Source organism: Syngnathus leptorhynchus, chromosome 7 (genome assembly GCF_054491065.1).
Source record: "Syngnathus leptorhynchus isolate UIUO chromosome 7, UIUO_Slep, whole genome shotgun sequence".
Classification (NCBI taxonomy): Eukaryota; Metazoa; Chordata; class Actinopteri; order Syngnathiformes; family Syngnathidae; genus Syngnathus; species Syngnathus leptorhynchus.
In genome coordinates, this window is record NC_141201.1 from 13,830,050 (window position 1) to 13,857,705 (window position 27,656).

General features: G+C 38.2%; 1 protein-coding gene across 1 annotated transcript; it reads right to left on the minus strand.

The window, feature by feature from the left end:
- Positions 1-1,961: 1,961 nt before the first annotated feature.
- On the minus strand, positions 1,962-27,569 carry ngef (neuronal guanine nucleotide exchange factor). The gene is made up of 15 exons (XM_085916850.1): positions 27,083-27,569; positions 22,553-22,649; positions 20,436-20,738; positions 20,026-20,084; positions 18,801-19,039; positions 18,329-18,489; positions 18,055-18,207; positions 10,572-10,701; positions 10,399-10,473; positions 9,245-9,334; positions 8,060-8,223; positions 7,679-7,837; positions 4,446-4,525; positions 4,260-4,364; positions 1,962-4,183 (listed from the first exon to the last, which is right to left on the minus strand). The coding sequence occupies exons 1-15, from the start codon at positions 27,300-27,302 to the stop codon at positions 3,939-3,941; spliced, it is 2,280 nt and encodes a 759-aa protein (XP_085772976.1). The 5' UTR covers positions 27,303-27,569; the 3' UTR covers positions 1,962-3,938.
- Between the last annotated feature and the right edge of the window lie 87 nt (positions 27,570-27,656).

Sequence of the window (27,656 nt, forward strand, 5' to 3'; positions counted from 1 at the left end):
CAAACTCACAGGGAGGTGTAATCGAACCCGCACCCTCCTATCTGTGAGGCGGACGTGCTACCCGGTGCTCCACCGAGCCGCCCTAGATTTCATTCAATTTTATTCACTTAATTGAACCGAAATATTGATATTTATTCGAAATTCCACCAAATTCTCCAAAATTCCGTTTTTCACCTCTAATTTCCATATTTTTCAACTGATTCAACCCATTCCAACTTTCAACTCTTCATCTTTTTCTTTCCTATTCCCCAAATTCCCATTTCGCATAAATTCCACATTTTCAAATTTGAAATTCCACCAAATTCTTCTAAATTCCGTTTTTCACCTCTAATTTTCACATTTTTCAACCGATTTAACCCATTCCAACTTTCAACTCTTCATCTTTTTCCTCCCTATTCCGCAAATTCCCATTTCCCATAGATTCCACATTTTCAAATTTGAAATTCGACAAAATTCTACAAAATTCCGTTTTTCACCTCTAGATTCTACGTTTCTCAATTCAACTCATTCCAAAATCATTCACACGCAATTTCTCTAGAAATTGCAAATTCTAGTATACCAAATGTGTTTGTGTTTGAATAAAAGGTTGGAAAAAAAAACGTTATGCCGACATTTGTTAATTTTGGGCACACCAACTCATATAACAACGTAAAACACATATACATAGTCATATAAAGCAGTTAACCAAATGTCAAATTTTTATGTTTTGTTTGGCAAATATAAACAAGGAATAAAACACCAGACAATTTATAACAAATATGTTTAGTAAAATAATAATAATAATAATAATAATAATAATAATAATAATAATAATAATAATAATAATAATAATAAAAGTACATCTCAAACCAGCAATCTAATGAGAAACTGCAGTCGATATATTGGATAACAATATTTAGGCATATATATGCATACAAGTTATTTGAAACCTACTATAAGTAAATCGTAGATCTACATTCTGGTTTACATAGTTCACGCTCGGAGACTCAACACATTCATTGACCCGTTGATGCACGGAAAGGCAGTTCACCCATTGACTCGTTCACGAACGGGAAGTCGGGAAAGTCAGGATTCTTTCCCTCACTGATCCGTTCTCGCGATGAACCGGAAATGCAAATCACTCACTGATTCGTTTAATCACTGATTCGTTCGTTGTTGAACAGGAAATGTAATCCATGACTCGTTCGTGAACGGGAAGTTACGTCATTATATTCTTCGTTTTGTTTTACGGCGAAGTGGCACCAGCTTCAATGCGCATCACTAACACTTACTGTTTGAAGTCATATGAACTGGAAAAAAGAATGATTCACTCTCGGAAGTGATTCGTTCACTCTCGTTCACTGAAAAGATTCATTCTTTTGAACGAATCGTTCACTCAGGAGCCAACACTAATTTAAACCCTACCCGTGTGTTTCTCCCTGTCGGTGTCTACTGTTGTCTCCTGTCGGTGTCTACTGTTGTCTCCCGTCTGTGTCTGCGCCTAGTGTTCCTGTCCTGCTCGTTCATTTTCCCCCCGGTCTTGTGTGGAGGCCCACAGGCAGAATCGGTTCCGTGTCCGAGTGGACTTCTGTTTGCCTGTCTGCTGTCTGTGAGTCTCTGTCTCGCATGTGTCTGTATTTGCCCACATCCCTTCAATAAACCCTGGTCCAAGCTGCATTTGGTCGCCCTTGCCCTACTCATTCATGACATAGAGGACTTTGTACAGTCCACCTACAACAAAAAAACCTACCTGTGAATTCAAAAAACAAAATAAATAATCTGAGCTGCAAGTATGCAGCGGTTTGCTGAACAGTATTTCTTGAGTTTCACACAAAACTGGAATGACTATTATCGTAATCCATCCATTTTCTTCACCGCTAATCTTCACTAAAATTGCTGCCTTGCTGGAGCCCATAATAAATTAAGAAATAGAGTCACCTGACTTCCATGCATGCAATGTGGTTTTAATTCCCACTTAATCAATTTAGTCTGCAGTACTTGCCCTGTTATTGAATGGAAAACAGTCAAGGGAGAACAGTACATTGAATATGTTTGGCCCACTCACTCTAATCACAAAGCTACACTGAATGATCACCCATTTAGTGGGTTGAGTTGTGTCACAAGCGATGAGTTAAAATTCACAACTGGTCTGTGTATGTACTGTGTGTAATACACATTTACTACCCTAATGAATATCTGAAAAAGATGTGCACATTAATCAAAAGACAACAGTAGAATTTCTAAAACCAGTTGATTTACAATTGTAATAGGTCTGGATCGATATTAAAGGTAAGTAATATACACAAAATACACATCATACGCGTAACAATCATGAGCACATTTTTACCTCATTTTAAGCTTCCTTCTTTATCCATACCAGTTTTTGTTTAAACAAAACATGACTAAAGACAAAAACACTTAACACATCTCTGATGATTTTCTTTTTTTACTTCTTTTTCCAACAATGATGATTTTCTTTTTTTACTTCTTTTTCCAACAATGATATACATATATTTTAAAAAAAGGAATTGTTCTCGTTTTCATTCGAATGTCTTCATTTATGTACACAGACAGAAACATACAGGTTTTACAATCATGCTGTTCCACACTTCATATTAATTTATACACATTTATAACCTAATTGTAATAAAACCAGATTTTATCATCTGTGTATTTGTGTGCATATGAATGTTTTAGGTTTAAGATTTTGGTCTAAATTTTGGTACATTTTCATCCCAGAGGGACTATTTGGGAAGACTAACCAAGCTGCGGTTGGTGAGTCATAAATCCAAAATACATTTTGCTGACTTACTCTTTTCAGTAGTCATGCAGACAGACATTTGGGGAATCATTGATGCTTTTCATAACATTTGCTATGCATTTTTATTCTGAAATGAAGGAACACAATCAAATGGTTAAACCCTGCCCACGCATCTGAGGGACATTTACAGTAACTTCACAATAAATTAATTACAACAAAATTTGCACCCTCAAACAAGTTCTTTATCAAATATAGATCCTTCATTTATTACATACCACATTAAGGGCAAAAACACCCTTCATTGCACATTTATAAGCCATGCATTACTTGAGTCATTTTGATGAGTTTGTTATCACTTAGCCCCTTTTACATTGCCTGTAGGAGAAGGCAACGAGATAGAATGAGGGTGGACAAAGTCATCTTGGCAATTTTCTACATTTGGAGGTAGTATCAGAGCCATAACAGTCCACCACACAATAAGTGGTGCAGCCAACGCAAATCAACAATGTTCAGCATCTAGAGAGGCAGCCTAATTATACTGACACTCTCTCCTTTACTCTCACAAACGTTCTCTCTTGGAAACAACCAGGGGCGCCACCATGGGGTGGCCTCAGCCCTCTACAAGCCATCCCACAGCCACTCACCAGAATAGAATGCATAAGCATCAGTTATGCTTTTTATCCCGAATGTCAATTTCACACACTTAAACTTTACGACTCATTCATTCGCTACATAATAAAACCTAAATTGTTGTGGAACTCAAAATGTTAACTATGCTGTTATGAGTCTGTGCATGTGAGAGCATGAGTAATATTAAATACATAGCATACATAGGCATTTTGTAATATATATATATTTTTTTTAGTAAACTGGCCAGCTTTCTACTGGCCAGTTTACAAAAAAAAAAAAGTAATGACCGGGGGCAAGGTTGCCATTGGGAATTTTTTAAAAATGTAAAATGAATCGATTTTCCTACAGAGCCAGTAACACTAGCGTGCATTTATTGGTTTCTACACAAAAAAAGCAATGGTGGATCGTGCCAGCTCTTCTGTTATAGCTCTGATACATAATTTGTGCGCAATCTGTAAAAAAGGGGCTACTGACAGCAAGAAAGTAAAGCTTGAAAGTCATCTGCCCATAATTCAAGATCTCAAGGACTCAATGCTTCTGCACATGCATCTTCTTCAAGTGCTCTGCTTTACTTCCTTCCCATGGGATCATTCCACAAATTAAAGAGGTTAGAGACTTTCGGCATGGGTCTTCCTGCTCTTAAGCCAATCCTTGTTCCACTTTGCAAGGCTCCACCAGCCTCTTGAGCATGATGAACCTTGAATGCTTCTCTCAAGTTCTGAGCTCGAACCTCCGGACTCTGGATCTCCTCCACAAGTCGACTTGGGAACCATCCTCTTTCGCCATCATGGAGCCTTTCCCCCATCATCCAGCCTGGAAGCAACCCATAAAGATGCTCAATGACTCATTGTAACTGAAATGCTTTTGAAGGCAATGTAAAGCCACATACCATCATCTGTCCTCTCCAAGAGATTCAAAACGTCGGCCATCTCAATAGAGAGTTCATCTGGCTCCTGAGAGGAGTAGGACTGAATACACTGCACCTGCAAAGAGTCTAAAATCCCAACAAATGGGATGCATTAATAGCATCATATTTGCATGTGACTGTAAGCGATTATGTAATTCGATATCTCACCTGATTGGTGTGCGCTGGTCGACATAAAACGAGTGCGTGGGTTTGGAGTCAGCGCACTCATCCATCGAAGCTTATCGCTCCTGTTCACAGGATTCCATTGATTAGCAATGACTCCAGACTTTACTTGATACTTAACCACTAAAATTAAATGGCACAAAATCCCAACAATTTGTAATGTGTGAGAAACTTGAGAAAAAAAAACAACCTTAACTAGAATGTGAAGTGTAAAGGTGAGTCAATGCGCAGGGTGATGCATTATTGACTGAAAGATAAATGTGATGCTGTCAGAAGTGGTGTTGTAGTTCTCAAGATCAGTCTTGGTTTCAAGACTGGACTTGAGACCACTTTTGAAGAGTATCGGTCTCGTCTCGCAACCAAAGGTATTTTAAGTCGGTCTTGTCTCGGTCTCAGACAGGGCGGTCTCTGGATTTTTGATCAAGACCAGTTGAGAGTAAGCCAGCACAACTGTGATCAGTGAAAAACCTGAACATTAAGAAACACAGAAGGTGCCGCCTAGAGTGCCACACCCCTTGTACGTAGAGTTCAAGTGGGAAAACTACTTGCTACTTGAAATGCTGCACCCCAGAAGAATAAGAAAAAATGTCGACAAACTAGTCAGTAATTAAGTTTGGTTTCCAAAAGGATTTCATTTGTCGAGCTAAACTTTGCGTGTTGTACTCTCCAACATGCAAATTGGCACAACGTCCAACTTTGATCTGGAAACTAAAAGGAATCATAAAGTCATGTAAGGTAACTGTTAAATAAACCACACTGGCAAAGTTAAAACCAGAGCACCCCTTTCCAAGACAATGAGCAAAATTAAGCAATTTTCTACCTGCAATATTTTTTTTGTTGCAAACCTTAAGAACTCACAAGCGATTTAATATTACAGTAAATGTAACTTCCATAGCATTTCAAAAAGCAAGCTAACGCAAAAACAAATAATGAACACGCCAGGTATTAGTCATGCCCCAAGGTGTTAATCGTTACTTTACACGAGTAAATGGGGCGAGCTTTAGATGAGACTATGTTGGTGCTTCAGCTGCAGCAAGTTGATCATTTGGCTCAACAACTGAAAGCTAACACTGTGCTAACAAAGTCAACACTGAATTACCGTAATTTCCGGACTATAAATCGCTCCGGAGTATAAATTGCACCAGCACAATAAAGTGAAAAAAAACCATATATAAGTCGCACCGGAGTATAAGTCGAACTTTTGGGGCAAATTGCAGAATTTCCTAGAGATTCATTTCAATAAGGCTTTGAATCCGAATAAAAAATATTGAGGATAGATAGACATGGTATTGATCATTTAGGGATTCATATGCCGTATGTAAAAACAGTAAATTAAAATTTCATCAAAGTCGGCAAGTTATGAATGAAAATTGTTAATGGACAGCCTACAAACATCTGTTTGTAAAAAAGATAGTTCAAGACAAGTAACTGTAAGACTAAAAGTAATAAAGGATAAAAAAAAATACAGTGATCCCTTGCCACTTTGCGCTTCACCTTTAGCAAACGCAGTTCTTCGTGGCTTTATAAGTAACAGGTGAACGGCATCGAAACACACATTAATAGCGCGGGGCGTGCCTCTGGGCAATGTGTGTCACTGCGGATGTGACTGGGTTCAAGCACAGGAGGTGGTGTGTTTATATCGCGTGTTTAAATACCTTAATAATACATATGTATATTTCTACTTTGCAGAATTTAGATTTTTGTGGTTGGTTCTGGATCACATCTCTAGCAATAAATGAGGTATCACTGTAAATCCATCCATCCATTTTATGAACCGCTTAGTCCCCACGGGGATTGCGGGTGTGCTGGAGCCTATCCCAGCCGTCATCGGGCAGTAGGCGGGGGACACCCTGAACTGGTTGCCAGCCAATCGCAGGGCACACAGAGACGAACAACCATCCGCACTCGCACTCATACCTAGGGAGAGTTTAGAGTCTTCAATCGGCCTACCAAGCATGTTTTTGGAATGTGGGAGGAAACCAGAGTGTCCGGAGAAAACCCACGCGGGCCCGGGGAGAACATGCAAACTCCACACAGGGAGGCCCGGAGGTGGAATCGAACCCGCACCCTCCTAAGTGTGAGGTGGACGTGCCACCCAGTGCACCACCGAGCCGCCTCCTTTGGTTAATTATTTAGCATTTATTTGCATGAAGTGAAAAAGTTATTGTCTTGTTTTTTTTCTTAATTCATTATCTGTTGTTCTGTTTTTAATATGAATACATTTCTGTTTTCATTTTGACACAAGCCTTGATGCATTTGTTTGGAAATTTGGTTCCTCTCTCTTCATCATACTGTGTATTTTGGTGTTCTGAAGTTCGTTCCTATTCCATGCATCTGGCACACCAGAGAATTTGGTGTCTATAAGAAGACTAAAATGTTGTGCCTGCTGGAAGCAGTTGTAAGTATTGGTGAGGGGAGTCTAAGGCACTTTTGGTGAATCTGATAGCAGTGCAGGCGGACAGATTCTGAGCTCTGCTGACATGTTCAATTAGGATGGAAAGCACTCTCCAAGTTATTATTATTATCATGTTTATCATGGATTGTTAAAATAATCCCACTGCTAGGAGTAAAGCTATGGAGAAGAGAATGAGGTGAATATTTAAGGCCATGTATGATCCAAGTGCAATGTGGTCTCCAAGTACCCACTTCACAGATCTGTGACTTCCCTATCGTCTACTTGATGTCACTCGTCAGGAAAAGTCGACTGGAAGTTCCCTATAGAGATACTTTGCACCTCAAGATCTCGCAGGACTCAAGTAAAACAAAGTCTACTTCCTTCATGTCGATTCAAGCATGACTAGCAGCTCACACAATGCATAGAAAAGGAACGAGAGAAGTCACTTCAATTGTCGGTAAGGCAAGTTGGCTGTGTTCATGGCCACAATGGCACAAACTGTCCTTAAAATGCGGCATGTTGGTCTGGCTTGTGAAAATACCAAAACTCAGTCTAGCCCACTCTTGTGCTGCTCTAATTGTACACAGACTGTCTCACGCCAAACTTGCACTGTAAAAGTAAAAAATTGGTTTATAAAAGTAAGAATCAACAGTTATTTACAAAAGATGGAGTGTTTTAGAGTTTGCATTCAGAACAATTGTAAATTTGGTATTAAATATGCAGTTAATGTCAACAAATTGTGGCAGAAGATCAATGGATGTAGGAATACTGCATCCATGTGAAAATGGCAGGAATTTTTCCAACATGGGAAACAAAACCTTACATGCTTGCAGTCTTGAGCATGTAGCTGACGGCACGGTCCTCTTGGTTCTCCATCAATTTAAGATTAAAGACATAGGCCAGCATCTGGCCTTGGTCCTCCATATCCTCAGTCCTCAGCATAGCCCGTGTGCAGGAGTCAAGAACCTGAAACTTGTCTCCACTAGAAAGAAATTGCCATTTTGTTCAGGAGTGAGTGAGTGAGTGAGTGAGTGAGTGAGTGAGTGAGTGAGTGAGTGAGTGAGTGAGTGAGTGAGTGAGTGAGTGAGTGAGTGAGTGAGTGAGTGAGTGAGTGAGTGAGTGAGTGAGTGAGTGAGTGAGTGAGTGAGTGAGCGAGCGAGTGACTGACTGTCTTTCATGTAACAATGATTTAATGGATGCTTACCTCGAGCTGCGCTTGGTGACCAGCAGCAGGTTGTTGAACAGGAACAAGAAGACGGGCTGGTATAGCTTACGGCTTCGCAATGTCCTGGTGCTCTTGGGTCCTGCCATGAGCTGCACCTCACCCTTCTTGAGCAGCCAGCGGGAGTGGGAGATGATGGGCACAGACTACAGATGAAGAAAGCAAGGTATACAGTATATGACTCTGCAAAGCAGGCCTACGTCACAGCATCACGAATGAGTTTGGACCCACTGGAGAGTGATCATACAGTGCGACTCAATTTGCATTGAAGGGAGTTTATTTGCATGTGTATATGCAGAGACACTGCGTTTACATGCAGCAGTATTCCAATAATTTTCTGAGAATTCAGAGAATAATTCTTTCTAGATATCACTTTGAAAGCTACATGATGGAGATTGGAGAATGAATTATATCTTTATCGATATTAGCTGTTTTCATAATCAGCCAAAGTTCGGCTACTTAGCAAAGCTCTAAGTAAAGAGAGAGTACTTCTTTCTTAGACTTTGGAAAGGGGGGAATTAGGACAAAATGCAGAGAAACCCAATGCCTGAATATTATGATACAGAAAGAAGAAACCGAGCTGATGTTTTGAATCTCTGATGATTCCCTTGACAAGCAGAATGACACTAACTGTCTTTATTCTTATAAGTAGGCAGTCGTATGCCTCGCTCATTGTATCACAATCCACATAACATCTCATGGATGTACAAATCCTTGCAGTCCTCTCCTTGTTTTGCATGCTGGATATGTTTCAACAGCCACACTTTTTATTGCTTTACAACAGTCACGCCCTCTGCTTCTACAGTTTCTATCTATTCACAAATGTCTCTGTTATTCCAGCTTCTATTTTCATAACAAAAAAAGAGTGACACACGACACTTTACATATAATTTGTCTAGGTTTTGCACTTCCCCCATACTTGCATGTTTTTACATTCCCAAAACACTCATGTAAGGTTAGCCAAAGACTGTAAATTGCCCGTAAGTGTGAATAAGAGATTGTGAACAGTTGTTGGTCTCTGCGTGCCTGTCGCCCAAAGTCAGCTAGGATTGGCTTCAGCTTATTCATAAACTGGGCAAGCGGTAGAAAATGCATGAAAGGCTAAGGAGTGAAATTAGTTCAGTAAACAACAGAAACATGCCAAACGATAGATACAGTACACTTTACCTTGGATTTAAACTCTAATGTCTTTTCAATGCTGATAAGCTCCTCTGTGCGACTCATTTTGCGGACACCCTCGTTACACTCTTTCACAATCTGAAACACACGCACAAAAAGTAAATATCATTCTAGATCAATTGAAAAATGTCATTATTTTCATTTTATTTCTAGTTAATGATGCCTTATTGCGACATGATTAAATTGCACTTTGTAAATGCTCAGAGACAATCATTATTGTTGGTCGCAAGTTTTACGTGTGATGTTTGGTACTGATGTCACATAGTCGCAATAAAAAAAATAAAACGTTAATTCCTCTATAATGTATTGTATTAGTAGGGATACAAGAATATATTATTTATAAAATGAAAATCTATTTAAGCAAGGATGTCATGGGATTTCTCTCCTTTGATGCTATTCTTCTCATAGCCATAAGGGCATATTAGCAGACGATATGGGAACTGTAATGATGTGATTTCCTGTAAGAATCTAACAACACAATATTGTGAATCAAAATGTAACATTATTCCTTATAACTTGAGTTCAATAATTGCAGGTAAAGAGTCATTAAAATTCATTGCATTTTGGAAGTACCTTGCTTAAAAATATTGTTTCTTCATTTAAACATAAAAATGAATGATACTTCGTCTATGTCTTATTGCACGTTATGGATTTTTCTTTTCTTGCCATTCTAATGAGGAACATTTGACAGGTTAAAAATGTCAGAATACAGATTGTGTTGGATGTGTGTAGGTCAACTGTATTTAAAAATGATTCACTCTACTTTATTGGTCCCATACATGTACACAGATACAGAGAGCCAATCACAAAATCCATTCCATCGAGATGCCAGCATGGAGAGTTATGATATACTGTGAAGTAATATCAATATTGCTGCAGAATGTCGAGTATATAAAATATATAATGCAGTACAATCACAATCTTGACTTTTTTTTTTTTTACACAGGATGCTATCCAGTCCACGTAAACCTTATATCACATCACTTTATGTTTAGAAGTTGTTTAGGTGAGAACATTTGACAGGCTTGGGCCACACATTTATTACGAAATCAATAAGCCCCTGTTAATGTGACACTAATGTCGTCATTCATTCAATGACTTTGTAAACAGATACTGGTGTCATTGCAAATATTAATGTTTACCCTCTCTAGTTGCTGGTGAGCTTTAATGGCACTTGCTTCCCTCTCAGAATTTTCTTCAGAATTTTTCAGGATATTCTGTGTGAGAAAAGTCAGTTAGCAAAAAAAAAAAAAAGAACAGTGATATTTCGAAACTATGTCTGCGGCTCTAATTCAAATCAGTAAAGCCTACTCACTTGAACGAGTAACTTGAGTCTTGTGATCCTCTGGAACGGAAGAATGAGGAACGATGTAAAGGACAGCCCTCTGACACATGGATGTTTCTCCAATACTGCCATCGTCTCCCGGAATGCCTGGTTCCCCTCTCTGGAGAGACACAAATGTTCATGGTACCACATGCTTGAGAAAAAGATCTCTGAGTAATTCACAACATTGCTACATTTCCTTCAGTAAGAAAAAGGCAGTTTGTGTACCCAGCTGCAGCAATTACCGTTTGCTAATTTGAATGATGCATACATTTGAGAGAAAATCTCATGAGACGCGACAAGATTTATCAATCAAACTAGCAAAAAAACAGAGTACAAATTTACATAACAACAATAACAACAATAATAATGATAAAAATGATAATAATAGTAACAAAAATAACAATACAGCAGTAATAATAATAATAATAATAATAATAATAATATTCCAAGTTCAAAAGACATAACTTGAAAGACTTGTAACAAAATAATGACCAAAACACAGTTATAAACACCTAAGAATGGCTCAGAGCAAAACATTGAATTTTTTTGAAGTGGCCCTTTTTGAGCTTTGATGTAAATCCTATTGAACATATGTGGAAGTAGCAGAAATATGGAGTCTGGAAGAAGAACTTGTCAAACCCATGGCATGTGGGGCTATTTTTTTTTTTTTTTTTTGGAAGATTGGCAGAAACCATCTGCTGAGAAGTGCACAACTCTGAATGAAATTTATTTAATTCCAGAATTTGCCTCAGATGTTTGTGGGGAGCAAAATATTAGGTAAAGGATAATCTACCTACCGTAATTTTTGGACTATAAATCGCGTTTTTTTTCTTAGTTCGGGTGGGGGGTCGAGTTATACTCCGCGATACTCAGGGAAACCGCGATAAACGAACCGCGATGTATTATTATCTAACAAAACAAGAGTTCAACGAGGCAACAACTACTGAACTTCCAGCCACAGAGGTGGAAGAAAGCTCCATAGAATAGAACCGGGCGTGCGTAAAAGCCATGTCCGAGCCCCATCCACCGTCCCCGGACAGCCACCCGGCCGAGCGCCGGCCCCAGACTTCCATCCACGGAAGTGAAAGAAAGCGCCATAGAGTATGACCGGGTGTGCGTAAAAGCCATGTCCGAGCCCCATCCACCGTCCCCGGACAGCCACCCGGACGAGCGCCGGCCCCCGACTTCCATCCACGGAGGTGAAAGAGAGCTCGCGTCGAGTAGGACTGGGCGTGCGTAAAAGCCATAATAGTTTTTCAAACCTTCTGTGTCACTCCAAATCATTAAATCCTTCAAACTCTTCGTCCTCCGTGTCACTTACAAACAAAGCTGCTAATGATGCCGGTAGTACGTGGGGCCCTACGTCATCTTCGTCATTGAATCTTTGTCCTTTATGTAAACAACCGCCGCGCTGCTGACGTCACTTGAAATTCAAATTACAGTAATCCCTTGCTACATCGCGGTTCGTTTTTCGCGGTTTCACTCCATCGCGGATTTTTGAATTTTGAAAATTTGTGAAAAAAATCACATATAAGTCGCTCTTGAGTATAAGTCGCCCCCCCACCCAAACTATGACAAAAACCACGACTTATAGTCCGAAAATTACAGTATATACTAGATCTGTTGAATAACAACGAGGCTGACGTCAGGGCCCACGCGCGGCGTTGTTGCAAAGGACGAGGAATTTGATCGATGGACTTAATGATTTGGAGTGACACAGGTGGTTTGATAATATTGTTGTAATATAATAGTTCTTTGAAATATACTTTATATATCGTTATATGGATCTGTGGAATAATTAGAAATGCAAATCACGACGAGTCAGACGGCGCGCGTACGCGGCATTGTTTACATAAAGGACGATCGATTGATTTAATGAATTGGAGTGACACAGATGGTTTTATAAACGTGGTATTTATGTAATAGTTATTAGAATAACTCTGAATGTTACGTCAGGCCCGTTCTCAGCTCTTCGTTTGTGTGTATGTCACGTTAGCATACCCGTTTAGCCTGTTGTTGCTCGTTCATGTCTGTTCTTGGTGTTGGATTTTGACGAATAAATTTGCCCCAAAAGTGCGACTTATACTCCGGTGCGACTTATATATGTTTTTTTTCACTTTATTGTGCATTTTATGGCTGGTGCGACTGATACTCCGGAGCGACTTATAGTCCAAAAATTACGGTAATTATGTACCAAGGATCCGATGATTTTGGACAGGCCTTTTTCATGAGTTTATTTTTTAAATTAATTCTGTTGAGTGACATTTCAAAAACAATGTTGATTTCCTTTTTTATTTCTTTCATTAACGTTGGACCACTGACAATTTTGTCCACATACTTTGCAAGAGTATGAGCTTTGTGCTGATTAAGAAACGAGCTGATATGCCTATTCAGATTTATCACTTTACACAGCAAGACCAAATTCATGTTTGTTTTGTTTTTCATATGTAGTATCTCCTATTAGCTAAAATTGCCCTCGCTCTGAGTCACTGTAGCACAGAAAAGTTTTATTTATTGATTTCACTGCTGAGTTACACGTCACACAGCTGCAACGTCACACTCCTTATCCAGCTTGTGCAGCAATCTCATATGTTGATCTAACACTGGTGTCACACCCATTACGGAAAATCGACCCATATCAAGGTGCAGCATTATGGGTGTATCACTCGGTGGTAATGTGACTACAGTCATTAGTATTAGTAATTACAGCTAGCTAGTGGCACCACCTGTAACTGTTTTTTTTTTTTGCGTCAATACAAAAAAAGATGCTTGTTCAATGGATGATGCACATGGCAACACTCTGCTACCATACATCATCTCTCTCTCTCTCTCTCTCTCTCTCTCTCTCTCTCTCTCTCTCTCTCTCTCTCTCTCTCTCTCTCTCTCTCTGTCTCCCCCCCACCTTCACAGGTTCCACATCAAATTCAAACAACTGCGGTTTTGTTTTTTTATCATTGATAAACACCCACAAAGTTATTCATTATCCCACATTTACGGTATTAAGGGAGCAAGGTTCAATGTGGTTCCGTACAATCTGTTGTGTACAATCTTTCCTCAGCTCCAGTTTCACTGCGTGAGGTCAAACACACCTGTCAGGTAGGTGCGCCTTTGACTTTAAAAGCCGGCTCTTCCAGACCACTCCCTTTCTCTATTTCCCCTTTGCTGTTCAGCCTTATGACTAAATCATCTGTGCAATGTGTCTTTAGCTTGCTTTATTTTTCCTCTGTTCTCTGTGAATGAACGTGTAAAAGTACTCAACTGATTGGCAAATACTGATACAGTCTAGTTTAAACAGCACATACAATACAAGAGTAATTTTCCCATTGTGGTGACGCCATAGTGACACCAAAACCAACAGTGACACCAAAACAAACTACACACCATTCAGATCCACTGAATATTTAGTAAACGTCACTCGCTGTCAAACCTCGTTTTTCCAGTTCAGAAAAAAGGACACAGACATAGCTCATGGCTCTTTGGCTCTCATACCTTTAGCCAGGTTTTATGTTATAGTATGAAATTTGTATCTTTCCACTCACAAACAAATTTTACGTTAACAGCTGTCTCTACAAACACAACACATTATTTTTGACTGACAGATATAGACAGCTATTAAGTTGACTACATTTTATTATTATTATTGTAGTTCTATGTTGAACTACAGTGCTAAAGATATTGTAAAGAGAATAATTATTTTACAAAGTCGGTCAAATTTTTGAAACGTCTGAATTGAACAGCAGTTTTTAACCAGCGTACCAGACCAAAAGAAGCCATGCAATCCTAAGCCATAACATTAGCTAGTATATTGAGTGTTACATAAGAACATTCCTGCACCACAGACAGATAGACAGACTTGATTGATTTATTGATTGATTGATTGATTGATTGATTGATTGATTGATTGATTGATTGATTGATTGATTGATTGATTGATTGATTTACAAAACTTCAAAGGGAAGACTAATGAAGCTGTACTCATTATGGTGACTATATACGATATAATTTCTGTGAGAAACACTGGCAAACTAATTTCAACACCCTGCCAAGTATATAAAAGAGAGGAGAGAGGCAATTAAGAAGAGTTAAAGACATTGGCGAAGACAATATGTCAACAAGCAATACTGGTTTGATTTCTTAACACTACTGTAGCAAAATGTATCAAACTACCAGTACAAGCAAGACAGAAAGCACAAAATTTGTTTTTAATGACAATCCTGTGTACACTGTGCTGGTATCGGTTTCAGTGAAAACTGTCAGTCAGCCTGAATACTTTAATAGAAGACAGTGGTTCATCTCTTTCGTAGACTGATTAAACGGAGACACTTGACTATGTGCTATGTATCAAGATGGAACTGCATGCATCTATCTAAATGCATCTATCTATCCATCTATCCATGTTGTATTCCACAGATCCTGTTTAGGATTACAAGGAAGTTGCCTATCCTGGGATGGGTAGTTGGGTACAGCATAAATTAGTTATTGATTAGGACAAGACTTAAGACAGATGCATTAAGTCATGCACAGAGACTGCTTCTTCCCCCAGGCTGTTGCTCTGATGAACTCACACCACTTAGAGTCTCAGAGTCATTGCTGTGCAATAACATCCAGCTCTCCACATCTTTTGTGAATTGTCTACACTGTTTGTACTATGTGTCCTCTCTGCATCTATTGCAGCCTGGTCATCCTGGAAGAGGGACCCTCCCATCTGTGGTCCCTTCTCAAAGTTTCTCATTTCCCCTAGTTGGAGTTTTGAGTTTTTCCTTGCCCTCCTGGGAGTTTAAGATCAGGGGATGTTTGAGAATATTTGTCATTTTCACATGTCCTGAGTGTTGTTAGTCAACTAAACAACTAAACTGAACAGAGGCTGTGATGTACCGAAGTAAAATTCCTTGTTTGGCACACTCAAACATGACGAATAAAAACTCTTGAATCTTGAACGTGAATTATTGCTCAATCAATGACTGATTTTCACTGATGCCATTTACATCAATCTACTATGGTATATAATAGAATTCGGGTTCTGCACGTCAGAGCTAAGTCTTGTGTGAAAATCTCACTGTCTCTTTTGTGTACTGGATGAGAAGCAATATACAGTGCATTTCTAAATTCACAGGCAACCACACCCTTTACAGTTGTCTTTATGAAAAACAAAGCTGGTCTTATTAAGACAAATGTGACTCCTGTTTCATTCACACGCTCACTGATTTTTATTTATTTATTTTTGCAAGTCACATTTGAATTATGCAACCCCCAATGTAATTCTATCAAGAACTTGGTGTTTTTCTCTGTGATTATATCCCTGGAGCTGTTTCAATTGGTCAATCAAAGATAAAATAAAAACTCCTCACTGGCATTAAGAAGGATGGCTTACTTAGATGAATGTACATTTCAGAAATAAAAAGATGCAGGTATATTCACAATCTAAATAAAAAATAAAATAAAAACTCCTCACTGACATAAAGAGGGATGGTTTACTTAGATGAATGTACATTTCAGAACCAAAACGATGCAGGTATATTCACAATCTAATTGTCGGGGGGATAAACCCCTTGAGCCTCTGGCTGACCTGAAGTTACAATGGTGTGCCTTCATGTGAAAAGATAATAATACACTGTGAACCGCAGACCCCATGAAAAGAAGACCTCTATTTTTTTAAGCGGATACTTTCTGAATCAGGGCGGCACGGTAGTTAGCACATCCGCCTCACAGTTCAGAGGTGCAGTGTTCAATTCTGGCTCCGGCCTTCCCAAGTGGAGTTTGCATGTTCTACTCCGGTTTCCTCCCACATTCCAAAGACATGCATGGTAGGCCAAGTGACCAATTCAAATCGTCCGTAGGTGCGGTTGTGAGTCTGAATGATAGTCTATCTATATGTGCCCTTGCGATTGTCTGGTGACCAGTTCGGCGTGTACCCCACCTACCGCGAAAAGATTGCTGGGATAGGCTCCAGCACACCCGCCAGTCATTCCCACGGCACTAACACTCATTTCTACCAACAGAAAGAAAACTCCACCCATGTGCACAGCAAGACCGCCCTTTGCAATAGAGTTGGGCTGGGCACGGAAATAGATTGACTCGTGAACTCCAAGTTAATTAGTTCACTGATGCTGACAGGCAGCTACAGTATACGTAAATACTTTGTACTAATTGTGTCAAACTGGGAGGGCTGGCAGTTAATGACTTACTGTAATCTACCTTATATGTTGTTCCATCCTCTTTGGAACATTTTCATATTCACTAGAACAACAACTACTCTATAAAAATAAATGAATAAAACCGACCAAAGTGGAACAATTGGCATCTCAGGTACTTAAAGTGGAGTAGAGTGAGAGGGGTAAAAGACTCAAAGAGGACAAAAAAAGTATTGGCGTGACTGCTGGATTTGCATTAAATTGTTCAAAACCACCAATTTTAGGAGGATTAGCAGCATGGCAATATAAAGAAAAGAAAACGCAGGAAATTGGATAAATCAGACCTCCAACTGTGGATAAATTCCACATATCTGCCAAAGCGACCGAAGTGTAAAAGGGACAGATCAGCTATGTCCAGTCAATGCAATTAAACAGATCAGTGACATACACTCCCACCTCAACAAAACAACACAAATAATCACTTTAAAATACACCATCTTTAAATCTAAAATGCAGTGAAAGTATTTATCAATAAATATTGTACATTACTGGCATATACAGCAATACATAAAACAAAAATAATTGAAAACGAGGGCCACTGAAGTAACACTTAGGCCAACTATACTACATGTAATGTTTAATATTTCTATTACTGCTCATTATCGTTTTTCTCTGTGTTGTTGCCACCCAGTGTTAACACCCGTTTAGTAAAAATTATTTATAGATACTAAATTGGAAATGGTGAATGGCCTACACTTGTACAGCACTTTGCTACCTTTGAGGTACTCAAAGCCCTTTAAAACTGTCTCCTCAATCTTTTACTGATGACAAGGCATCAGGAGCAACTGGGAGTTCAGCATGTTATTCAAGGACACATTGACATGGTCATAAACACTGAGAATCCATTGCACAACATTGAGACGGCCAGTCTACCACTTGAGCCATGCCTTCAACAACAAATTGGCCAATTTAAATTATATTTTAAAAAACGATACCCATATACACATACAGTGATCTATACAGGGTATATAATAAAATGTCAATTAATGCCCAGCCCCAGGGAGAGTATGTATCCAAAATAGCATCTACAACAAAACGTTGTTTTTCAATCAATATGATTATTGTGGTTTGATGGACAAAATAAAACAAACTATTTTCACAGGTGCAATTTAGAACACCAACTATCACTGAACGTGTTGCAGTGATAAGGGTCAATTTTCATTCATTCATTTTTTCATTCATTCATTTTCTGAACCGCTGGAGCCTATCCCAGCCGTCATCGGAAAGGACAATAATACAGAATCCAACAGATAACTAAGAATAATGAAATGAATACTCACAAAATTCGCCTGTAGTTCTTCTCCTGGTACACCTGGTTAATGACATACTTGATGAAGACACTGAAGTGCTGAACAGCATGGCTATAAACAATGTCACAAACATCCGAAATCAAAATGGACTTCTCGATTCGGTGTTCGAGATCCATTAGGAACCTGAGAACATAAGAAGATTTGAATGAATCATTATTATCACTGAGGAAAAGTCTTTTTGTTGGAATGGATTACATAGGAGGGAAACAAATAGGAATTTGTGTTAAGCAAAGCATCATCCTACCGTTCACTGGCTTTCATGACTTCTTCGATGTTGGAGAAAAGAAAGTGCATATCAGATTGGCTGAGGTTGTTGATTAAAGAAGGGTTACGTAGGAAGTGAGTTTCTAGAATCTCCAAACTTTTGTAGTACGATGCCTCTGAAGTAATGAGCTCAAACATGGCCTAGACAGAAAAGAAACAAATGCCATACCGTCATTGTGACCTGGCCATAACACAAAAACAAGAGTTCCTCTTTCAAAATTGTATATTGGTAAATAAAGACAGGTTCATCAAAATTGAGTACTGGTATTGTGTTAAGTTCATACTAAACAAACAAATAAAAAATACATATCTATAAAAAATTATATATTGTGCATTAACCAAAAAACAAGAATCAAAAAATAAACGTCTATGAAAAACAACAGCATAAAATGGGGAAAAAATAGCTGTGCCTTTCATAACAGTCATCCCAATTACAAAGCATTTTTGATCACCTCTTGCATTATAATTTCTTTTTGTGGCAACTGGGTGAGTAGTCCACTGGCCTGCACCACTTCCAGGTTCTGCCACAAGCTTAGCGCACGGGCATTGTTCCTCAGCTGCAGCTGTAACACTGGTGCGGGAGAGACATTGGACTTTGGCAACAGGGTGGAAGGAGTTCGATGCTCACGCTGGCGCCTTTGCTCAATCTCCTGCTTTTTGGATGTATCTCTGTATTCCTGATACAAGAAGGCTGGAAGACAAAATAATATATGACATTAACTTAACCTTTTTTCAGTTATGGGACATTGACCATCAATTTTAAACATAGCATTATGAAAGTCAATTATAAGTGAAGCACATATCTAATCCAACTCCACGGTATATAACATAACCATAATATAATATAACCCAAAATAGCACAATAATCCAACTCTATTTACGTATCTGCTTTGGTCTAGACCCTAGTGCCCAATGACAAGTGTGAAACAGCCAAGGAGACAGTGTAAAAACAGAAAGGTTAATGAATGGAACTGAAATGTTCTATGATAATAATAATAAAAATATGTATTATTATTATTATTATTGTTATAGAACATTACAATAATAATGGTGATGACAATAATAATAATAATTATTATTATTATTACTACTATTATTTTTGGTTTTATTGAGTAATCCAAACATAAAGGGCTGTCAGACAATGGCTTTGTCCTAATGGGTGGATGCACTGCTTTTGTGCATTCAATGTAGGAGTTGAAGAAGCTTTTAGAAGTTTTAGAAATTTTTAGGTGGGTTTGAAGTTCACTGATAAGAATTGACATTTTCCCCAAAGTATATTGACTGTGTGTATACCAAAACGTAATGTGGCTAGAAACAACAGGAGTGCGTTGCATAATCTACCATATACTGCAGATTGGTTTGGTGGGCGTCAAACTGGATTGCAAGTTACATAAGAGTGAAAAAAATATGCAGCTGAAAAATGCATACAGTGGTTATGCATGCATGTGTAAACAACAATAAGGCACTGCCATTTTACAGTTATTAAAACAAAATGCATGCATTATTTAACCTGAAACATGCATTTAAGATAAATGGCTAAATGAACCTTTAACCCAGGGGCAGTAGTTCTACATCTGACACCAGCTCTACTATTATTAACAAGTATAACAAGTCAATTAAGAGTCTAGTTTGTGGTATTCCTAGAGGGGATGACTGTAAAGTGATTAGTGATCTCACCGATGTTTTTGACAATGTTGAGGCTCATTGGTTTAGAGTAAGTTCCATTGTTCAGCAGCCTGGAAAGAAAAAAAAGCAGACAGATGATTGTTAAGAGAAGCATGCAAACAGGTATATTCCTGTGTCAGTCAATGTATGAATTTAAATAAGGTGACAGGACAAGTTTTTATGACATAGCGCAGACACCATAATTTGTGTATTCCTTCTCATGGACATTCACTCTCAAGCAGTACAATATATGATTGTTTAATAAACTGAATTTTCAGATGCGATGGACATAGCGGGAAAGCTATATGTTTGCTCATTATTTTCTTTGTGTGCTGGTTTTTAGATTAGTTAGTTGTAGCAGAAAACCCACAAGCTTTAATTATTTGCCTATATCCGGTGCTGTTAGTGTAATTTGGTCAAACCTGTGATTATAGTTGTCCCGGTCTGCTCCCTCAGGGCTCGGCATTCCCAAACTCATGTTACTTCCAATGTCGCGTACAGTGCAGGCTGCAGTAGTTTGCTCAGACAGCTTTCTAATGTCCCCACTAAGAATGGTGTGAGTCCGGTATGAGACTGAGTCGGACGTTAAAGCACTGTGGTGGTAGTAGGAGGTAGCAGATATGTCCACGCTCCCTCCTCCCACACTTCCCCTTTCCTTATTCACAGCATCCTTGTACAAAGAATAATATCTGCTGCTGGCCTCTCCATTGCTTGGCAACACAGATCTGGAATGACGGAGATGTGGTAAAATCAGAAACAAACATTTCATAACACAAAAGCCACTTTAGAGTAATAACTATCCAAGTCATCCTTGGAGCAGAAATTCCAAAGCAAAGTGTGTTCACTATCTGTATATTTGTTGGTTTGTTTTCATGGACGTGCTAGAAGTCTAGCCATATATACACAACTGATTGTTGGAATTTCACCTCTTTACACTATAACCATAATGTGTCACTGATGGTAGGGTTTGAACACATCAACATTTTTCTTGATTCATTATTTTGCTTATTCATCAGCCAAAAACTATAGCCAATGAACTGATATTACTGTACAGATAAGAACAATCGAAGCCAACCATTACATAAGAAAACTTCTTAGCATTTTTTTTAAGCATGACGTTTTGAAAACTGTATTTTCAACCAATAGTGTATTGAAGGGTTACGAAGAGAAGATGCAAAATTCATATGGAACAATATATGTAGATCTGTCCATTCAACAATTTATATACCGCTGTGCAAAGATAATGAAGACTGTAAAGGTCGCAGGTGAGCTGGACCCCCAATCACACTTGAGTATGGGTGACAGTTAAAGTACTCTAAACCTTGGACTGGAAGGTTGGTAAACACCACCTTTTAAACGTACATTTACACTAGAATGATTTTAGAGTTTAACATGAGCATGTACTAATCTATGATGTATCCTGTATTTTTTAAATTATGGGCTTACTCAGTGACCTAAAACAAAACTGAAGGCAGATAGCTTCACAAACATGTTCAATTTAAAGTAACCGCAGCAAAGCTGTAAACAGGTCTGCTTACGACAAGACAATTTGTTTGTAAATAATACAATAGAATAACTGACCATACTGTTGAGCTTATTCCCAATATCCACAATTCCAAGTGACACTTTTTAGTTATCTATTTTTATAGATATTATCTATCTATCTATCTATCTATCTATCTATCTATCTATCTATCTATCTATCTATCTATCTATCTATCTATCTATCTATCTATCTATCTATCTATCTATCTATCTATCTATCTATCTATCTATCTATCTATCTATCTATCTATCTATCTATCTATCTATCTATCTATCTATCTGTCTGTCTGTCTGTCTGTCTGTCTGTCTGTCTGTCTGTCTGTCTGTCTGTCTGTCTGTCTGTCTGTCTGTCCGTCCGTCCATCCATCTATAGAGAGAGAGAGAGAGAGAGAGAGAGAGAGAGAGAGAGAGAGAGAGAGAGAGAGAGAAAGAGAGAAAGAGAGAAAGAGAGAAAAGAAATAGATAACGAGATAATAGAGAGATTTTTTTTAGTTATTCGATATCTAGATAGTTTCCACTCCTTTGGAATTTTTATTATCTTTTAAAGGAATGTGCACTCACATACATGCCTAGAAGGCACTTGTCAACAAATATATCTCAAAGAACACGGGGTATGTGATTGGTAATTACATACGAGTCATAACAAGAAGGTGATTTTACATTATTGTTACCACACTAGTTTTTTCAAATATACTCGTACAGCTATGTAGTATACAACATTTAACATTTACTGTTTAAATGAAAAGTTACACGTCAATGAAAAATGATCTACTCACACATATTTTTGGCTCATCTGATAAAGACAAATTTACTCACAATTTGCGCACCTCTCACATCGTGTCCGATATACTGTAAAACTGAAAATGCCAAACTGAGTTTGTTTTAGTGACAATCTAATGGCCTTCACTGCGTGTCTACCAGCATTGTTTCAACATGCAACATGCACATTTGTTTTGGTATTGGTTTTGATAGTCAAGGTGATAAGTCAACTCACCGACCAGCCGCAGACAGTTCCGGTGATTTATGGGGTGATGGAGTATTAGAACAACAGTTTGGTGATGTGGTGTTGTCCACTCCAGATCTGGAAGAACCTTTTGTAAAGGGTGAAAGTTCCACATGGTTTGGAAAGAGAGGGAGAAAAGGCTTATGACTGAAATGAAGCACAATAACAGAATGTAACGTGTTTTTTTTTCTTTTAATTGGCACTGAACACTGTTAACGGTGTTACTGTTAAGAGGATCCATAAAGACACTGGGTAGCTTTCTAGATGGCTAGCTAGATGCAAGTTATGAGGATGTAGGATGGATTGATTATTCAAGCAATAAAGAATGATGAATAAGTTACAATCTTGGATTTTATGGACAGTTGACTCATAGATTACCCTGGTGATGGAAAGGCAAAAGCTTTCAGGAAGAACAGATTTGTTCACACTCCAAAACATGCAGTTTCATACAGGGCTGGGGAAGGTGAGCCAGAAAAACTAAACACCAACGTTCTCTAACTTGCTGTCAGACAGGGCAGTTTGCCACCACTATAGCATAGAATGCAGCAGTCCGTCTCAGACGCATCAGCCATTTACATCCTTCTGTCAGCACCAAAAGTGAATTGCATTTTAAGACTATAGGACGTTTTAAACTCAAGCAAAAAATTACCATCTATGTAATAAATGTTCATGACTAGAATTATCTACACAATTTAAGATTTATAACAATTATTAAAAGCTGACGTGCCAAAAAAATCTTGTGGGTAAAATCATGCAAGTCCTAATTGGATCAATAATAATTTTAGTGTGTAAAAACTGAGATTCCGATTATGAATTTGATTCAAACTCTGATCAGATTAAAGCTATTTTGTCTATATCAAAGTCACCATATTCACCTTTAATTTCCAGGTCACAGCAAAAATAAAGAAATTGGCCTCATTGTTCAAATACTTTTGGAGGGGAGTGTATGTGGGAGGGCAGTCAGCATGAACTTGAATGCACGTCACCTAGTACAGTAAGTGACTGCACTGCATGCTTCGAACTCAATATTATTCCACCATATCAGCTCGACAGATGTTTTCTCCAGGAATGTAAGGAAATGAACTATTTTACAAAGAGAGAACAATTATGACTCCATTTTGTGCAGCCATTTGTTCAGTCTTGTTGCAACATTTAGTAAATGAAACAATGCTTAATTTGTTTATTAAGAAAATTCCAGTTTGTCCATGAAAAAAAATAAACTGAATAAAAATAGTTTAGTGTATAAGAAAAAAGAGATACAATTCAATGTTAATCTTTTATCACAGTGATCGAGAGGGCACTTGAGCAGCAGTTCACTGTATTCCAAACATAGAGGTACAGATACAACACATTAAATAGTTAAAGTCACAATGATCATCGTCACACACACGTCTGGGTGTGGTGAAATTTGTCCTCTGCATTTAACCTATCCCCATGAGAATTTGATCCATCCCGTTGGGGAGAAGGGAGCAGTGACCAGCAGCAGTGTCGTGCTCGGGAATCACTTGTTGATCCAACCCCCAAATTCCAACCCTTAATTCTGGGGCCCATTTGTATAGTCTTTGGTATGACCCGGCCAGGGTTTGAACCCACAACCTTCCAGCCTCAGGGCGGACACTCTACCACCAGGCCACTGAGCTGTTGTGTTGAAATATACAATAATGTGTTACATCTCGATATCAGATCGTAATCAACACCCCTAACGGCTAATGAAGTCATCTTGTTCTGTTTTACATATTTGATGATTAATTTGTGTGAAAAATAAACAAAAAGCTTACATCTCAAAAAGCAATTCCATGTGTTGTTTTTTTATTGGCTGTAATGAAGAAAATGCAATTAAATTTGAAATAAACATAATGTCTATTTTGTATGTGTAGCACATTTCATATGGCAAGCAAAGGAAAAACCCTATGTGCTCCAAGATAAAAAGCAAGACATAAGTGAATAAACAACAAATTATTCTAAGATCGTGAGAATAGATGTAGATTTAAGATTACATTTAAAGGAAGATTTTGTTGGAGATGAGCTGAATTCCAAAGGCAAAGAGTTCCACAGTGTTGGACTATAATAACTAAAACTACTTTAATCTGATTTTGAATGTACGTGTTATATGGAGGAGGGATTTACATAAGGGGTCTGTTTGGAGTATAGTGAGCATGTTGCAAACATACAGTGAGCATTAAAAAACAAGTAAAATCTTGTAATCGATTCTCAACTGGAAGTCAATGAAACTGGAGCAATGTGCTCATATCTGTGTTTGCTAGCATTCTTGCAAGACCAATTTGTACAAATTATTTTGAGTGCTTGATTTGTTAAAGCAAAAAAAAAAAAGAGCATTAAAGACATTTTAAAAACTACAGATGAATAAATGAACCATATTTTCACTCTTGCGGGTTCCTTGATCACCCTTATTCACTGATTCACCTCCTTTAAATGCCTGCTTTGTTTCTTACATGATAAAATGCAGTAGAGGAAATATTAGTTAAAAATTACGTCTAAGTTTCTGTAAAAAATTTTACTATCATGAGAATAAAATTGGGGGGAGAAGCATTACAATATAGTATTTGCAGCTGTATGAGAACATTCATTCATCTATTCATCCATTCATGCATATGTTCATCCATTCATGCATGCATTCATTCATTTATTCATTCATTCATGCATTCGTTCATTCATTCATTCATTCATTCATTTGCTGTATTATATGACATACTGAGCCTCACATTTGCCAGGATTTGGCAACAGCCGGAAGGAAAATCTCCCTCTAAGGATGATACCTTGAACAGAACCCAGAACCCAGGCTTTGTTGGGTAACTGTCTGCTTTGGCCAGTTAGACTGAGCGAGTGAGACAGAGTAGAGGGACAGAGGGAAGCTAAAGAAAACAGGATAGAGGGGTTGAGCCACCATGGGAAGGACGAGAAAACTATGGGTATAACAACAGTCCTAACAACAACAGTAAGTCAGAATATTCTGAAAGCTGAATCACAATATTAACAAGCGAATGACAACATTGTCTCACGAATGTAAAGACCATGTCTAAAAACAGCACTAAGTCTGTATTGTATTTATTATTTTCAGTTTGGCCCTCATATTCCTTTGTACTAAAACATTAGGGCGTTAAATAGCAGCAGAATGGAGACACTCCCTGAAAATTAGCATCAAAAATATGCATGAACCTGTTAGTGATTTGTCATCAGTGCATAACATGTAGAGTGAAAAACATACACTCAATAGCTTCTTTGCTGTCCAAGAAAACATTTTCTCATTGCATCAAAAAGTCAAATTAAAGTGTGGGAAAACGTTCTTGTCACCACCCAAGCAGCAAAATGTACCAAATACAATTTGATATTTTTGGTTTATTATCGAGTGAAAGTTGACTTCACTGAAAAATAATTTGATCAACAGCACTTCCACTTCTCTGTACTTGTGTGCAAAATCAACAAGTTTATCAAGAGATCTGACAATGCATTTTGACAGGCTTTGTTGCTTTTTATGACTTGTACTGCCTTTTTAATGCATACCTGTCTTGTTATGTATTTATTACCCTATAACCCCTTGGAGGTTTGTTCTATGCTGGGAAAAGTCCAAGCCTAAACACTTTGGTGCGACTCAGTGAAAATGTTTAAGACCTGTTCAAAATAATAGTTTCTTTACACAGTAAAATAGTAACAAAAAAAGCATTTGCATCATTTAAATTGATAGTTGTTTAGTGTTAGTTCAATTCAATTTAAACATTTACTCCTAATTATTTTTACTTAGTATGACGAGATTGTAACAATTAGGTATTACTCAGACAACTGTGTTATTTTAACCCAACAGGTTACTCAGGTTGCACGAACACAGATTTACGCTACAGGAGAATACGTGGCAAACCCTGTTCCTCATTTAGTATTTGTCAATTTCACAGTGATACAGTGCGACACAACATGGCGTCTTATTTGAAACCTTATGTAGAGTATGGAGAGTATAATGTCTCCAACAGAAGGATGTTCGTTTCTACAATAGGAAATAGGACATTCCCTTTAAAAAGACTAAATTAGACTTGTTTTTCAAACAGTTACTGATGAAGGAACAGCTGGTCGATATAAACAAGTGTGACTATATCTATGTATGTAAGTGTATCTATGTCAGGTGTATTTATGTGCGTGTTTTGCATGTGGATGAAAAGCTGTGTTTTGGAAAATATCCTAATTTGTGGGAATATGGACCTCATCTAATTTCAAGGATGTGCAAAAACATTAACAAAAAAACTAAAGCAGAAATTGTTACTTAAAGCTTGTTTCGCTACACATTTGAATGTTCTTCTGTACTTGTGTGAAATTAAATTAAATTAAAGAAAAATTCATATTGAATTGCTCATGGACTAATTGTGGTGTCTTGGGAACCATTGGTGCTACCATGGACCACACTTTGAGAAACACTGGCTGAAATGTCTGACATACTGTATTGTGTCCATTAGGTACAAACGCAACATTTAATATCAACATCCTAGATAACTAGATGATTTGATGTTTTCTTACTTTCTGAGTTTTCAGAGGCAGCCATTCTCTTCCTCCTCATTGAACGGTAAAAGCGAGAGTTTCTGCGAATAGGTTCTCTGCTCAGGCCCACCCTGGATTCATCATCGTCGTCATCATAGTCTTCCTCGTGGCTGGCGAGCACCACAGTGGTGGGATGCTTGTCAGGGCTTTCCTGGGATTTTGTCCCCCACTTGCCCCGAAACAGAGCAGCCACAGACATGCTGAATGTATCACAGATCTCAATTTCAAGTGTGCTAAGAAAATTCAGTAAGACTTGGAGCAAACTGTCTGAAAGTAATCCATTCTAATCAGCCAGAATCCAGAAGAAAATCCATCCTGAGAAATGATTGGCTTCAGTGATTATGTTCATTTAAAAAATACAAATAAATCCCAAACAGGAGCGATGAATGGTAGTGTAACCAACAAAACAAAAAGGTCAATGTTGCTTAGGTCCTCTTCATTCTGTCCTGTTGTTAGCTACCCTGGCAGCCAGTATGAGCAGAGTGCTTTGCTTATTTCTACCTAAGCTGTAATTATTGCATTTATGACTCGCTCTCCCTCTCCTGCTCTTTGT

Excerpts from the sequence above, each read along its gene's own strand:
- ngef (XM_085916850.1), bottom strand. The coding sequence starts at position 27,302 with ATGTCTGTGGCTGCTCTGTTTCGGGGCAAGTGGGGGACAAAATCCCAG. Across the intron at positions 18,490-18,800 it reads AAGAAATTATAATGCAAGAG|GCCATGTTTGAGCTCATTAC; the intron begins GTGATCAAAAAT and ends TTTTCTGTCTAG. Across the intron at positions 8,224-9,244 it reads CATTAGAGTTTAAATCCAAG|TCTGTGCCCATCATCTCCCA; the intron begins GTAAAGTGTACT and ends CTTCATCTGTAG.